Raw genomic sequence first — 18,499 nt, 5'->3', positions numbered from 1 at the left:
TTAAAATTTCATAAAAGTAAGTTAAATGTAAATTATATAAAAAACATGCCTTTTGTATGAGTTGAATACAAATTTAAATTTAATAAAAATATATTTAATAAAAAAATTAAATTTAATAAGAAATTATATGTATATAAAAAATAATATTTTAATAAATTCATTAATATTTTTAACATTTGTAATATATGTTTATTTATTTTCAAATAAACATGGATTATTTTAATTCGAATTCTAATAATTTTTAAAATCTATAATGCATAAAACAAAATTACTTTCAAAAACAAACCTATCATGCTCTAAAATAGAAATATGATAATATAAATTTAAGTATGATAAAAATAACTTACTTGAACTCATAAACGGTGATATATAATGAAGGAATCCTGCAATTAAAATATAATGTATAGTGTTAATCAAACAATTATATATAATAAACACAATAAAAAGATAAATAGAATTATTATACATGTATGGGCCGATAAGCGCCTCTACTCTATGGCATCAATATTTGATATATTTATGTCTCTCATTTGATTCACCTTCATGATCTGAGATTAATCCTGTTTAACATATAAAATATAAGGGGTGAATAGTTATATATTATAAAGAAGAACTAAATAAATACAACAAGTTGTAATTCAATAGAATGTGAGTATAAAAAAATCATGTCCATGCAATAATAGAGCGATCAGTTTAGTTCATTCCATTACATATTTTATACGTTATTCGCATTAAGAATTTCTAGTATTTTTGAAACAAGTTCTAAAAGAATGATAAAATTAAAATAATTAAAACTCTATAAATATAGAGAGAGCATCACATAACAAAGTTAAGCTTACATCATTCAATTTCAGTAAATTGCTCTACCCTCTCAAATCCAGAAGTCCAACCACTAGCACCAGATTGCCTATTCAAAGACAACCAAAGAATTTTAATTACCATGATCTATTTTGTGTTGAAAAAATTTGTCAGGTCAACCATTAGCTGCCTTAGGGCCAACTCCTTAAATAATTTGAGAGTTATTCCAATATCCCTTTGACATCTCTATCAATATTACCTGACAAGTAACCTACTACATATGAATTTACAAATAATTAAAATACATAAAAATTATAAATATAAAACCTAGATAGAACTATAGTATGCTTGTATGCTAAAAGTATAAACTAAAAGGATATGTATTAATAGTTTCAAGTTTTAGATTTCATAAAGAATATTGAGCGCAACCTGTGCATTAATGAATTTTTTGATTTTATTGATAAAGAAGTGTCTAGCCCATGATTGATGTTTAGCCCATGAATCATGTTGCCATGATCACATATAATGTGTTGTTTATCACCTTGTGCCAAGCCTAAACTAGAAGAAGCAAATGATGAAAAGTACTCACTGCTAATAGCAAATAGAAGATTAATTGAAAACCCTTTGAAGTGGGGCAGTCCTGAAAACACAACAAGAAAGAAACAACTCACCTTTTCATCACGCTAATATTCAAAAGTGTAAAACAATATTGTGAGAAATGTATCAAAACAAATTATCAAATTCGAACAAAATCAGAAACTTGAAAACAAAAGTCTACTTTACCTTATTGAAAATAACTTGAGAATACCGAAGCCTTCATATGGAGAGTTTACCATTCAATTGTGTTTTCAAATGTCCATTAACATTCGATATATAGCCAATAACTTGAATGTTTGTTGTCGAATGCTAGTTTATTATAATCAGTAAAGCTAAAACCCTCTAAAGAATTTTGATCCCTAATAATCAAATACATAAATGTCAAAAAATAACTTCAGAAAAATTTATTGACAAAAGATTATAGACAAAAAAGATAATATGAGACATAGGTACTAGTAGGTAGAAGATGATGACCAAACTTCGATTCAAATATTGGCTTGGTAGAAGTTACCATCAGAAATAACAGTTGATTAGTTCATAGAAAAAATAATCAATCAATAATTTTATCTGTCAATCGATCGATCCAATACATTCTTTGATGACATTATGACAACTGTAATCTCTTTGGAAAAACCCTATAAATTAAAAAAGTTATATTTTCTTTTCTCTTTATGTTCAAATTTTTACTCAAAATTTTAGACAACAAACTTTACCTTGATCTTCCTTAGTAGTTCGTAACCGTAACAAGACATTCCGAGTCACACACTTCACCTTAGTATTGATCCAACTATATTATCTTTTCATAAATTTATTTAAATAGTTTCACCCGGTACGTGGTATGTGCATTTTGAGACCTTCACTATTATTGTATTGCAAAAATTCCTCATACCTCTACTTACACAATGTTCTTAGAGATTTTCGAAAAATCTTCTTTTAGTTGTCTTAAATTTTTCGCATAATCAAGCACTAAATATTAGTGTGTTCGAATTCTGTCTTTTCTCAAGTATTGGTTTTTTTATTTAATAGTAATGTAAAATTTAAATTTAATAAGAATATACAAAATATACAAAATATACAAGTTAGTTTATGAATTAGTGATAAATATAAGTTTAATTTAAAATTATTTATAAACATTAAAATAATATTTAGAAAAATAATTTATATTCTTAATATAAAAAATATATAAGTAAAAAACTAAAAACTTTAATACAAAAATAGAAGAGATTTAATACAAATTTATATTTAATGAAAATAATTTTCATGAAAAATTTAAATTATATTAGAATAAATAGAAATAATACAATATTAATATAATTTAATTATATAGTTTAATGCAAAATAGAAAATTTTATTTATGAATTAATGATAAATATAAGATGAATTCAAAATTATTTATAAACATAATAAATAAGAATATTTAAGAATAAATAATATTCTTAATATAAGAAATATATATGTAAAAATCTAAATAAAATTTAATAAAAAATATATTTTTAATAAGTTTAATTTAAATTTTATAAAAGTAAGTTTAATATAAAATTTAAATTATATTAGATTAAATGAAAAAAAATGAAATTTTAATATGATTAATAATAATGTAAAATATAAAAATTTGTTTATGAATTAATAATAAATACAAGTTTAATTAAAAATATCCTTAAGAAATTAAATTAGATTAAAAAAAACAAGTTTAATTAGATTAAATTAAATTAAATTAAAAAAATTTAATTTTCATAAGTTTAATACAAATTTAAATTTAATGAAAAATATATTTAATGCAAGATATAAAAGTTTTTTTATGAGTTAATGATAAAATTAAGTTTAATTTAAAATTTAAAATTATTTATAAATATAATAAGAATATTTAAAAAAAGAATAATATCCTTAAGAAATTTATAAGTATAAAACCAAATAAAATTTAATAAAAAATATTTTAAATGTAAATTTAAAATTTAATAAAAGTAAGTTAAATGCAAATTAAATAGAAGACATGTTTTTGTTACAAATTTAAATTTAATAAAAAAATATTTAATAAAAAAATTAAATTTAATAAGAAATTACATTTATATAAAAAATTATATTTTAATAAATTTATTAATATTTTTAACATTTACAAAGTTAAACTTAGTATATGATATATGTTTATTTATTTTCAAATAAACATGGATTATTTAAATTCGAATTCTAATAATTTTTAAAATCTATAATGCATAAAAGAAAATGACATTCAAAGACAAACTTATCATGCTCTAAAATAGAAATATGATAATATAAATTTAAGTAGGATCAAAATAACTTACTTGAACTCATAAACGGTGATATATAATGAAGGAATCCTGCAATTAAAATATATTGTATAGTGTTAATCAAACAATTATATATAATAAACACAATAAAAAAGATAAATAGAATTATTATACATGTATGGGCCGATAAGCGCCTCTACACTATGGCAGCAATATCCGATATATTTACGTCTCTCATTTGATTCACCTTCATGATCTTAGATTAAAACATAAAGGTGTCAATAGTTATATATTAAAAAGAGGAACTAAATAAATACAACTATTCAATAGAATGTGAGTATAAAAAAAATGTCAATTCAATAATAGAGAGATCAGTTTAGTTCATTCCACTACATATTTTACACGTTATCGCATTAAGATTTTCTAGTACTTTTGAAACAAGTTCTAAAAGAATGATAAAATTAAAATAATTAAAACTCTATAAATATAGAGAGAGCATCACATAACCAAGTTAAGCTTACATCATTCAATTTCAGTAAATTGCTCTACCCTCTCAAATCCAGAAGTCCAACCACTAGCACTAGATTGCCTCTTCAAAGACAACCAAAGAATTTAGATTACCAATGATCTATTTTGTGTTGAAAAAATTTGTCAGGTCAACCATTAGCTGCCTTAGGGCCAACTCTCTAAATAATTTGAGAGTTATTCCAATATCCCTCCAATTCACGGAATCTCTCAAGATGAGGGTATCTAGTTTTGACATCTCTATCAATATTACCTGACAAGTAACATACTACATATGAATTTACAAATAATGAAAATACATAAATATGTAAAATATAAACCTAGATAGAACTATAGTTTGGATGAACCATGACTCATTATGCTTGTATGATAAAAGTAGAAACTAAAAGGATATGTATTAATAGTTTCAAAATTTAGATTTCATATGTAGAGTTTACCATTCAATTTTGTTTTCAATAGAAAACATGCCTTTTTGTATGAGTTGAATACAAATTTAAATTTAATTAAAATATATTTAATGAAAATTTCAAATTAATAAGAAATTATATTTATATAAAAAATAATATTTTAATAAATGAAATAATATTTTTAACATTTACAAAGTTAAACGTAGTATAAGATAGATGTTTATTTATTTTCAATTAAACATGGATTATTTAAATTCGAATTCTAATAATTTTTAAAATCATAAAAAAAATAACTTATTCATTTAAAAACAAACCTACCATTACCATACTCTAAAATAGAAATATGTTAATATAAATTTAAATACCATGAAAATATTTACTTGAACTAATATATAATGAAGGAATCATAATGAAGGAATCATGCAGCTACTTTTTCTCTCTTAACCAACCAGCTTCCACACACTCATTTAGTACCTGAAAATACAATATATAATAGTAAGAAATCTGCATATGACCACTTTAATTCTACAATACTTAAGAAAGAAAGTAAATTTAGATAAACTTTAATAACTAAACTAAAAATATAATTTTCCAGACTATTTGGAAGAAACAGGTATGTTGTTGCAATCTTTCATTCATTGAAAAATTGTCAATTGGTAAGATCATTTTCTGGATCATAATTCAGATTGTTTTCTAGATCACTATTGAGATTATAGTGTAATTTTTTTTTTTGATTTGGTGTTAAGATTATTTTTTAAATCAAGAACTGAATTAAAATATGAATTTTAGCTTCATTTGATATAAAGATCATTTTGAATTTAGTCAAATGTAGATTTTTTTGGATCATTATCCAAATTTAAAAAATGCATAACAAACAGCATATTAAGTGTTAAACAGCATATTAAGTGATAAACACTACCGTAAAGAAGACTTTTTTAAGTTAGGCTTGTTTTGGAAAATTTAAGAACTTAATCTGACTTCTTGTTTGAAAACAAATTCTGGCTTTTAATCGGAGATTTTAAATAAATTAGACTAAAATAATACAATGGTGTTTTAGAGGTCTTCTTCCAAACAAGGTGTTACTAATATATGTAAAACAGAGAGATTATATGAAAAAAAAAACTTTTAATACATTTTGTATAAGAAAACCAATTGTGTATCATACCTTTTCTTTCTCCGATAATTCAATATGATCGAACTTGGGATCAGTTGACATTGCAGCCTCTCTGTAGCTATTGATGCAATACACAAGCTGGTCTATCACTGAACCCTTCTTTGTATGTTCCTTGTGGCGCTCTTCAATAGGATCACCTTGCTACAAATTTGGTTTTTGAAGTTAGGCTAACAGATATTCCTCCAAATTCAGAAGATGGAGAGTATTGAAAATAGTACCTTCTTGTGTTCATCAAGTTAATCAACGTATACTCCTTTAGTCTCATCCTCCCCATCTTCATACAGCCAATCCTCTTCTTCTTGTAGTTTGACAGCGAATCCTCCTCGTTCCGACTCAGTAACAAACTTTTGAATCTCTCAGGGTGAGAGCCTCTACATATGGTCAAATTTTGAACTAGAATGACATATTTTAACATTTTGTGTACGAAAAAAAAGACAAATTAGAGGATTCTCTGTTCATGAATGAGTTTGAGAGCTTTATTTAAAATGAACAAATAAAAATTACAATGTATTATTGATTCTAACTGAAATGAATGAGAAACAGAGTGGCCATAGCCCATGCCGCCATGTTTGTCCAACCGTCAAACCTGAAATTCTACATTGGAGAAGAAAACATTGATAAGTATATAATAGAAAAAAAGACAAGTTAATGATTAAAGAACAATAAATACTAACCTTAATCTTAAATGATGAACCCGAAGAGGGTACAAGACCCCTAAACCCAATATCATAAGCAGTACTTCCATCAGCCTTAAACAATCCGAAATTCCTCTCAGAAGTAGGACCCGGTTTCAGATTCTCATTAAACAATGAGAAAACATATCCCTTCACAGTTCTCTTCGGCCTATAAGGAGTACCCTTCTTCTTCAACAATCTCTTTCGTAGATTTTTATTATAAGTCCTAGCATTCGCCCCAACTTCATTCGCATCACCTTTAGAAGCCCACCCTGTTTCTGAAACAATCACCTCTGTTTTCCCAAAACCCGCCTTCTCCAGGGTTCCAGATGGGTTCCAGATGAACTCGGTATGCAAGGAATATCATTGGCCAAACTTACAACAACAAATAAATAAACAAAGAAACTGAAACAATCAAACACAGACTAATGAGTAAAAGCATATATAAAACAATACAAACGGAAAAGAGAAGAACAGAACTAACCAAAATCAGTAGAGGGAAAGCGATCCGCGATCCATAATACTACCAAATCCAAGAGTCCTATTCATCAACCGAAGCGACCGCCGAGACCAGATACCCAATCCGAAGAGTAGTTCTGTTAATATGATCGTGAAGATCATTAACTGGTTTGACCGAATGACCTGCTTCAACCCTAACGCAATGATGATGGAGAAGAGGAATAGACATGGAAGACTGCTTCAACCCTAACGCAGTGACGATGGAGAAGAGGAATAGACATGAAAGAGAGAGTTCATCGTTTGATTTCTAGGCGCAACTTCAAGCGAGCCCAATGAAGACGGCTATATACGATGCATAGAAAGAGGGAGTTCATCTTATATCTTATAGATAGATAGGTTTTAGATTTCCTTAAGATTTAGGTTTTAATTTTCTTGGTTTTTGGGTTTCTTTTAAGATTTACTTTTTTAATTTTAGGAATTTTCGGTTAAAATTTTCTTTTAATTGTCTTGATTTTTTTTTAGAAATTTTTTTTTCCAAGAGGTTGATCAAGAATCTTTCTTAAATATCTTTCCTAGATCTCATCCAGTCAAATTTCAAAATTTAAAACTTAACATTTTATTAAATTAATACAAAATATTATATGAGTTTTTATTATAATTTCAATTTTTTAATTTTTTAGATTAAGTTATATAATATTAATAATTTAATATATATATATATAATTTTATTTTTATATATAATAAAAAATAATACAAAAAAATATAATTAAAATATTTTTAAAATTTGTTGTGTCAAATTTAAAATTGTTTTATTATTATATATTATATGATAAATGTTTGAACAATATTTAAACATAATAAATATATATATATATATAAAATTAAATAAATATTATTTTATAAATAACCATAATTGAATCAAAATACTTCTTTGTTTAATGATTTTTAAGCAACAATACATTCTCTCACATTTTTACGCATATTTGTTATCAATTTTGTCAATTTAGTTACATTCTCTTTTGAAATATACATTATTAACAATTCATCTCAACACATTCTTACTCTCTCACATTTTTATGCATATTTGTTATGATAACATTGTCAATTTAGTTACATTCTTTTTGAAATATACATTATTAACAATTCATCTCAATTCATTTTTTTTAATCCTCATATATATATATATACCACCATTGTCTATTGTCATTTTAGTCTTTGTCATTTTAATCTTATAAGTTATACCACAAACATTTTAATCGTTAGATCAATTCTTATTGTTAATTTTAATTTATATATATATATATACATATATAATAGTTTTTTACTATTTTGGAGGCACGAAAAAGGAGGTATTATTGATTTCTTTAGGATGAAGATTTGAATCTGATATGGCTTGTCTTGCTAGCCTCTCTATTGAAGAAATTTTGATTGTTAAAAAAAATCTAGTTTAATTTATCTAAATGTAATATCTTAACATAGTTTTAATAAATTTTATGCAAGTCCAAACATTTTATGGAAGATTTCATATAGTGAATTATTTGTAAGACAAAAACCAAAACAATAGTTTTTGTCTTCACTCTACCAAGAGGGTCATATGGCTTGTTCGTTTATAGCTTGTTCATCATTATTCATTACTATATTAAAAATCATTAGGTACAAATTTCTATCTTATGTCTAAGTCGTAATTTTGTCCCATTTTTATATAAAGACTTAAACTCGTGATTTTAACAAAATTTGTGTGCTTTATCACTGAACTTAATAGTTTAAACGATAAGAATAGTTCTTAAGACTTATGAGATCAAATATCACGGTTTAAAATAAAAATAAAAAATTGATTCTATATCATTTTTAAGAAAGGGAATTCATTTGAAGTTGTTTCATAAGGAAGTTTATTTTGTATTACTGATATTATTGTTACTTGCTCTAACTCACCCTTTCGAGATAATTTAATCTAGAGTATTTTTTTGTTTTTCTTAGATTTAAAAAATATATTCTTTATTACATTATTATAATTTTAATCGTCATCACTTAATTATTTTCATGCCACTTTAGAGCACTATCCACAAGTGCATTTAAGGTGAACTTGTACTAGTTGTAATCTTTCATTTTTGAAACATCATCGTATGTTTGGATCAGTGGAATTGGAATTGTCATTGGAATCTCAATTCAAACTCCATGAGAATTGGCATTGAATTATAATTCAATTCTTATGTTTGAAAAAATTATAGAATTGTAATTCAATTCCAATTCCTATGTTTGAAAAAATTATAGAATTGCAATTCAATCTTAATTTCTATGTTTATAAAATAAAATATAATAAAAACAATTTTAATATATATTATTTATTTTATTAAAATATTAGTTTGACAAAAACTAATTATGATAGCTCAAGGTCAAAGGGATTTTTTTATGTTTCGATTTTCATTGTATCAATTCAACATGTTAACTTAATATATTAAAAATATAAAATATTGGTTCGACATTTTAACTTTCTAAATTCAAAAATAAAATATCGGTTAAAATGATAATTTCTTAAATATGTTTTCACGTTTTTGACATGTTTAACACGTTTTTACACGTTTAACACATTTTCATGATTTTGACATATTTAACACGTTTTTACACGTTTAACATGTTTTTCACGTTTTTGACATTTTTAATACGTTTAACATGTTTTTCACACGTTTTGACATGTTTAACACATTTTCACGTTTTGGCACGTTTAACACGCGTTTAACATGGGTTTCACATGTTTAACATGTTTTCACACGTTTAACATGTTTTTCATGTTTTTGGCACGTTTAACACGTTTTTGGCATATTTAACACGTTTTTGGCATATTTAACACGTTTTTCACAAGTTTTACACATTTTTGGAACGTTTAACATGTTTTTAACATCTTTAACACGTTTTTGGCACGTTTAACACATTTTGACAAGTTTATAACATTTTTGGCACGTTTAACATATTTTTAGCACATTAAACACGTTTGGCACATTTAACACTTTATTCATGTTTTTGGCACATTTTTCACGTTTTTGGCATGTTTAACATGTTTTTGACATTTTAACACGTTTAACATGTTCGGACACATTTAATACGTTTTTGGCACGTTTAACACATTTGAAAAGTTTTAACAAATTTTTAGCACATTTAACATATTTTTGGAACAATTTACATGTTTTGACATGTTTAACGATACATTTAACTATTAGTATTCTTGTCTTGAAAAATAACAGAAAAATATATATACATACGATGTTACAAATAAATAAAGATAAGATATACGAAAAACAATATCACCGTATTTGATGGTTGATTCGAGGCATGTGTTAAACACATTTCCCTTAAAACAGTTCCACCGTCTCCCCGTGTGCTAGAGCTTGTCACAGATGGCTGTCTCCCAGGGTACAACGAATCTAGTAATGATTCAGCACCGGAATCACTACACAACGAGCTTGATAAAGTACCTGAACTATCACCGGGTTTCAACGGAAAATATCGAGCGAAGAACTCGAAGAACACTCACAAAACAAGAAGAAGACTTTTGGAATTCTAGAGTGAGAAAGATGAAAATGAAGTATTTGTAAAATGAATAATGAATGGGTATATATTGCTGAGAATTAAACCTGTAAATAAAACCATCCAAACGTTTATTAGCAATAAATATTGCTCATTCATTTGTTAATCAGCCAATACGTTGATTTGCATAAATGCAATGTTAGACATTCAATGCTAATACAAGCTAATTGAAGAGTCCATACGTTAGCCAATAGGCCAATTAAAACTAAATGTTTATCCTAACATTATGCTTTAATTTTCTAATTAGGCATTAAATATTAATTAAACAATTAATATTTAATTATAATTTAGATTAAATTCACCGTTAATTCACGTTTGAATTTGTGTGAATTTTATTTGATTTTATTTATTTACAATTTTATTTCCATTCATTGATGGAATTAGGTTAATTCCAACAATCCCCCACATTAATGGAAATTGAAAGATTAACCCAGTGAAAGGTTCAACAGTTGAATTCTACATAGGATAGGTAGGTGTAACCCTTTGAACCTTCCCTTGTGAAAGCATATAACTTTACTATCTGATTAGTAGACTCGATGTCCTTGAACTATTCTGCCTTTTGTGTAAACGATTACACACTTTCACATAAAATTCTCCCTAATACATGTCAAGCTCTAATGGTTGTGTCCATTTTGGCCATTGAACACGCGCCTAGTTCAGTGAGAGGGTCTAGAATTGAGCCGTGCAATTCTTTCGAAACGGCCCCACTTCTCCCTCACATAGGTGATCTCTTTGCTCACAAAGAATCATTAAAAGCGATATACTTATCCTCGTCAAAATATTATTGTTTCGTTATAGCATTAATCCTCAATAATAACTTTCCAAGTCAGTACAATTAGATTGTCCCATTGAACCTAGTTCTTGGGATCTCCAGTCTGCATAGGTTGGGTTTTCCTTCATACCAACTTATAGTAGGCTAATGTCTCAAAAGACTTCAAACTATCTCTCTATTCAATAATCTGATTAGTGGATCCACAATGTTATCTTTGACTTACATAGTCAAATTTTCATATCATTATTATAAAATTTGTTATAAGTCATATCAAGACTTTATAAACTTTCTTTTTCATTTATTTCATAAAATCCCTTTGAAGACATTGGTTCTTCAAAGTTTTATGAAAATAATGTCAAAATATGACACGTTTCTTGATTTCAAAATCCTCAAATCTAAAATATCGATTTGAACACCAACTCAGTAAATATAAACAAGACATTTTCTTGTTATTTTCTTTCTTTTTATAAAGTTGCGTAACTTTATCTTTTATAGAGAACATATTTCTCTAACAATGAATTATCTTTTTATTTATCATAATATACACAATTATTTTTGTATTATAATCAATAAAAATATTTGCCCCCACATTCGTGTTGGTATCCTTTTTTAAATCACACACATTTGTATGATTTAAATCAATGATTTTCTAATCAAGAAATTGTCACACAATTCTTTTACAAATTTCTTTTGTTATACTTATCATACATTGAATAAGATAACTATATTATAAATCATAATTTCTATACAAGAGATTAAAATGTTTATTCATTTATAAATCATTCTTCACATAATCTCTACATAAGAAATTAAAAATATTTATTTCAGCACTTAATTTCTATAAAAGAAATTAGAATATTTAATCAAATAAATATTCACCATATCACATGATTTCTACAAAAGAAATCATAATGTTTCAAGCATCTTTGACCGAAGTCGCTTAAACATTTATTTCCGGTTGCACGTTTGCATCCCGTAATATCGGCACGTTTGCCGCATTATTCTCAAATCAAACAAGACTTTTCTTGTAATTATTTTATTTCAAAATATCAAATCCAATAAATCTTTATGATACAATTAAACAATGTATATCAAATATATTATATTATACTAAATTTAATATATCCATATATATGATATTATATATTATTGCTTCTTTTATTTTAGTCACCACGATGACAAAACAACTATAATATATATAGTCAATAACATAGAAACGTAATCAGATAAATAATATGTCATATATATATTATTAAACAAAATCTATATACAACTTCATTTATCATTAAAAATATCGTTTAAAAAATATATGATAATTAATTAAAATATTAATTATTACACTTAATTAGAATGTTGATAATTTATCTTTAATCAAATATAAAACTAACTAATTATATAAATAAATATTCATGTCATCAATTATTTGTTTCTTAATTAATTATGTGACCTTTAATATTCTATAACAAATTTTTGTCAATCAAAAAATACATAGTTTTGTGACAAAATTCAAAATTATCTATTAAAATAAAATAGATTAAAAATAAATCTTTATTTATATATGTATATAAATTTTTAGATAATCATACTTATTATGAATGAACATGAATCATCATATTATTAGCTAATATGCATGATATATATAAATAATCACTTAGCAATATAATCAAATAAAACATAACTACAAATGTACCTCATGTCTTAATCGAAGTAATTACATTATCGTGTTATGAACGATAATCCACGTGAAGTGGCAATGCTCAAAACAAATCTAGGTGGATCATTCTCACCGAGATAATTCTTGCAAAAATATTTCGACTTACATAATTGTCTCTTTCAATGCATGATCAGAATAAGTTCTAACACAAACAACTTATTTAATCTTAAGAAATTAAAATTTCTATACTCAATTTATTTCATAATTTCTACATAAGAAATTATAATGATTTCAACATTCATAATTAATATCATTTAGACAAATCATGTTTTTTTTATAAGAAATCATTATCGACCTCATTCATCTTCAACATGGTATAGAGTCATTTTAAAAGTCTGATTTCTACCAAGAAATTATTGACTACCCATTCATCTCATAATTTCTACACAAGAAATTCGAATGGTTTGAACATCAATGACTAAAGTCATTTTAACTAGTCTAATTTCTATCAAGAAATTATTGACTATCCATTCATCTCATAATTTCTACACAAGAAATTGGAATGGTTTCAACATAAATGACTAGTGTCATTTTATAACAAATCATATTTTTTATGAAATAAATCATTGGCTTCATTCATCTAATAATTTCTATAAAAGAAATTTGAATGGTTCCATCAAAGAAATCATTGGCTAAATGGGATTCGAGGGACCTTTCGCCTCCTCACACCCTTGCGTCGTCTGAACTTTGAACCACTGTGCCAATGCGCCCTTTTATTGTTGTATTACTGTTTACGACCTTTTGTCTTCTCTTTAGAGAAACTTATTTTTCTCTTATTTTTGACTTAAACTCTATCAAACAAAATTGATAACTTAGTATCATAATCAAACGGTAAATATATAAGACAATTTATATGTACATATATAAATAGACTATATTTCATTAATAATCAACATATCACATTCTTATTAATCATATTGCTTAATTAAAAAGAAGGTATATATTATAATTAATTATTTTAAAACTGAAACCATATGTTTCAATTATAATTAATTTTAACACCATAAATTTTATAAAAATTGAAAGCTAACATATTAGTTACTTTCTTATTTTCATTCATTATTATTAATATTTTTAATAACCAAACAAATCTTTAAATAAGATTCGAACAAATTAAATTATTGCGTTCTAATTTATTTTCTATATAACATTTGTATAATGAATATACAAATTAATGTTTCTTGAGAAAATTTTTATATCAAAATATATTAGCTTATAAAGCTAAGCTTTAACAGCATAAGAACATATGTGTTAATAATCAAACATATTTATATGCAATAAAGACTTATCTTTATTTGTTGATTCCTTAAGATGAATCTTTTTCATTTTTTCGAAATGAACATCATCTCTTTCGCAACACCGCGACTCGTATTTCTGAAACATCAAAGACAAAGATTTTCGACGGAAAAAGCTACTAAATAACTTAGCACACGAAACTGTTTTAAGATTGTTAGTATTCTTGTCTTGAAAAATAACAAAAAAATATATATACATACGATGTTACAAATAAATAAATATAAGATAAGATATACGAAGAACAATATCACCGTATTTGATGGTTGATTCGAGGCATGTGTTAAACACATTTCCCTTAAAACAGTTCCACCGTCTCCCCGTGTGCTAGAGCTTGTCACAGATGGCTGTCTCCCAGGGTACAACGAATCTAGTAGTGATTCAGCACCGGAATCACTACACAACGAGCTTGAAAAAGTACATGAACTATCACCGGGTTTCAATGGAAAATATCGAGCGAAGAACTCGAAGAACACTCACAAAACAAGAAGAAGGCTTTTGGAATTCTAGAGTGAGAAAGATGAAAATGAAGTATTTGTAAAATGAATAATGAATGGGTATATATTGCTGAGAATTAAACCTGTAAATAAAACCATCCAAACGTTTATTAGCAATAAATATTGCTCATTCATTTGTTAATCAGCCAATACGTTGATTTGCAAAAATGCAATGTTAGACATTCAATGCTAATGCTAGCTAATTGAAGAGTCCATACGTTAGCCAATAGGACAATTAAAGCTAAATGTTTATCCTAACATTATGCTTTAATTTTCTAATTAGGCATTAAATATTAGTTAAACAATTAATATTTAATTATAATTTAGATTAAATTCACCGTTAATTCACGTTTGAATTTGTGTGAATTTTATTTATTTAAAATTTTATTTCTAATCATTAATGGAATTAGCTTAATTCCAACATTAACATGTCTTGAAACTTTTGACACATTTTGACACGTTTTATACGTTTTGACATGTTTAACACGTTTTGGCCCATTTAACATACTTGTGAAATATTAAAAAAAATTTGTCCGTTTAATTTATTTTTTGCTCCGTCTAATATCTCTTTGACATTATTATATGTTTTTTATCCGTTTAACATAATTTTGATTTTTTGATATTATTTTAATATTTTAATTACTAAATTAGTTGAAGAATGTTTCTATTATATGATTTCTTTATGTGATTCGTGATAATCAAATTAGAGATAAATTTAAAGCTTAAAAAAATAAAAATAAAACGTAAAATTTGAAGCTTGAAAAACTTAAATGAAATTGAGCTTCGGAAACCCTATTTTTGTCATTTTGGTTGCACAAACAAAGAGACGTGACTAGTAAAGAGCAAACGAAAGAGCAACCGAAAGGCAATAAGAAGAACACAAGCAATGGAAGATCCACCAGCCGAAAGTGAAGAAGAAGAACGCGGGAGCAAAGGAATAGCAATAAGAATAAAAGAAGAAGAAGAAATGCAAGGAGACGCGACTGGTAGAAAGACTCTTTTTCGATGAGCGGGAAACACATTTTCATTTTTTTCCTCCACCGTGATAGAGATGTGACATGCCACGTCAGATTTGTTATTTCGCTCTTAGTGTCAGTCGTCGTCGGATTTGTTATTTCGCTCTTAGTGTCAGTCGTTGCCTTCCTCAACCTTCTTATAAATAATATAAATACAATAACAAAAATCAGCTCGGAATTCGAGCTATCAAATTTGGGCCCATAATATTTTTAATGGGCTCATACTAACATCTACCAAACATATATTAGTCCAGTTGGGGACCTTAGATCAAACTAGAGCTCGCCATGGTATTGGCCCAACCAGTAATACTCTATACAAATATCTTACCCTTGCATTATATTTTATTATTTTACTTCATTTTTATTATATTTCTTTTCTTTATTTTAACAAATTATATGTTCGGTTTAATTATAGACAAAAATTGATAATATTTTTACTATTTTTTTAAATACAAATTATTCTAATTTAAATATGGACAATAAGTAAAAGAAAAAGGAAATGGTTAAATACAACTTCCATGGATGATGGATGGGGCCGATCATTTTAATGGGCAAAAATTAAAGTTATAGCTAGAGTGTTGGAATAATGATAACAACTTTTTTTTAAAGTAAAATTGGTTAAAACACACCAAATTCCACAATTGTAGAAAAAGAAATTGCATTATCATTTGTTTATGAAATAGTCGTTATAGCATGAATGAAGTTGAAATGATAACTATAAGTTTTGATAATGAATTTTCAAGTATATTTTTTTTTATAGGATGCCAAATTATATTATATATATATATACATATATGACATGAATACATGATTGATTCCTTTTAACCAACTATTATATTTATAGTGTTTAAAAATGTTAATGATTTAATATTAATAGTCCATTATCTTTTCTAAATGTTTTTTAATAGTGTAGAAATATATATATATATATATATATATATATATATATATATATATATATATATATATATATATATATATATATACAATTATTCTTTAGATATTTTGCTGAATAATTGAAAACTATGTAGATATTAGTGAAGAAGCGATGATATAGTACATAACAAAAAATAATTTAAATGTCTAAAATTATTTGATCGGCAAGTGAAATACATAAAAATGACTCAATTCACCAGTATTTTGAGTCTCTTATGTGTCAAACTTATTTTGAGTTGTTATTTTTATTAGTGATTTTTCTGATAAATATTTTTAATTGGTCTTATGACAAATAATGTCTAAATTGAATTGAATTATTTTTTTTATAGGTTTTTAATATTTAGTTGTGATTTAATCGATTAATTATATTAATAAAATGAAGTTGAAATGATAACTATAAGTTTTGATAATGAATTTTCAAGTATATTTTTTTTATAGGATGCCATATTATATTACATATATACATATATGACATGAATACACGATTGATTCCTTTTAACCAACTATTATATTTATAGTGGTTAAAAATGTTAATGATTTAATATTAATAGTCCATTATCTTTTCTAAATGTTTTTTTAATAGTGTAGAAATACATGTATATATATATATACCAATATTCTTTGGATATTTTGCTGAATAATTGAAAACGATGTAGATATTAGTGAAGAAGCGATGATATAGTACATAACAAAAAATAATTTAAATGTCTAAAATTATTTGATCGGCAAGTGAAATACATAAAAATGACTCGATTCACCAGTATTTTGAGTCTCTTATGTGTCAAACTTATTTTGAGTTGTTATTTTTATTAGTGATTTTTCTGATAAATATTTTAAATTGGTCTTATGACAAATAATGTCTAAATTGAACTGAATTATTTTTTTTATAGGTTTTTAATATTTAGTTGTGATTTAATTGATTAATTATATTAATAAAATAATTTCATCCTTTAAAAAATATAAAAATATATTGTTTAGATAAGGTATATGGCATGGTACATTTGTGATTATATCTTTTAGATAAGGCCCATTATGAAGGTCAATGACAAAACTAGTCAATAACTTATATTATCATACATCTTTTTAGAATTTATTAATTAACGTTATTTATGACTATATCAGACTAATTATAATATATATCTATATTATACTCCTATATATTATATAAAGATAGAAGTACGTGATCCAACTTTTAATTTTTTAAAACATATACATGTATACAGACCGACCTTTCTAAGGAAAATAAGGGTGACCTAAATACCTAATTCTAACCTATGATAATTAAATATATTAATACCATATTTCCCACAAACCTATATAAGAGTATGAAAACCGTCACAACAAATAATACAAAATTAAACTCATATAGTTTAGTGTTAGAATATATATAAAAAAAAATGGTCCATTTTCTATATACAATCGAACTCTAAGTTGAGTCATTTAGGGTTCAAACTATTAAACATTTAACCATCTCATGTTTTTCTTCAAACGAACATTCATTCTGTTGTCACTTGGTATATTATTTGGACCCTTGAAATAACACTTTTTTAAAATCAAACACTCTCCTCCTTCACATTCTCTACCGAGCATTGACCTTCATCTTCTACTCCATCAAACCCCATTTTCTTCAAAGCACCACCCTTTTTCCAATTTTTTATATGTAATTTGTATTTGACTGTATTCTCTTTAAAGTATTGAGTTGTGTACAAGTCTATTCATTCACATGTGTATTTATTTTGGCTTTAACCATTACCAGAAGAAATAAAATCTTCTAATTTGATTTTTCTTACTTTTTATAGGTTTTTCTTG

At 25.5% G+C, this 18,499-nt stretch overlaps 1 protein-coding gene across 1 annotated transcript; it reads right to left on the bottom strand.

The window, feature by feature from the left end:
• Nucleotides 1-6,207: 6,207 nt before the first annotated feature.
• LOC124924521 (glucan endo-1,3-beta-glucosidase 7-like) lies at nt 6,208-7,109 on the bottom strand. Its single transcript, XM_047464547.1, has 3 exons — nt 6,975-7,109; nt 6,422-6,766; nt 6,208-6,341 (listed from the first exon to the last, which is right to left on the bottom strand). The coding sequence occupies exons 1-3, from the start codon at nt 7,107-7,109 to the stop codon at nt 6,267-6,269; spliced, it is 555 nt and encodes a 184-aa protein (XP_047320503.1). The 3' UTR covers nt 6,208-6,266.
• Nucleotides 7,110-18,499: the final 11,390 nt, after the last annotated feature.

This window comes from Impatiens glandulifera, chromosome 1 (assembly GCF_907164915.1).
Source record: "Impatiens glandulifera chromosome 1, dImpGla2.1, whole genome shotgun sequence".
In the NCBI taxonomy this organism is placed as follows: Eukaryota; Viridiplantae; Streptophyta; class Magnoliopsida; order Ericales; family Balsaminaceae; genus Impatiens; species Impatiens glandulifera.
The sequence above is the reverse complement of the archived record's forward strand: the minus strand, read 5'-3'. Positions and strand labels throughout refer to the sequence as shown.

Bases quoted from the DNA above. Each gene is read 5' to 3' on its own strand.
- LOC124924521 (XM_047464547.1), bottom strand. From the start codon at position 7,109: ATGTCTATTCCTCTTCTCCATCATCATTGCGTTAGGGTTGAAGCAGGT. The intron at 6,767-6,974 runs GTTGATGAATAG...TTGCATACCGAG, and splicing joins TGGTCTCGGCGGTCGCTTCG to TTCATCTGGAACCCATCTGG. The intron at 6,342-6,421 runs GTTAGTATTTAT...TCTCCAATGTAG, and splicing joins GTTCATCATTTAAGATTAAG to AATTTCAGGTTTGACGGTTG.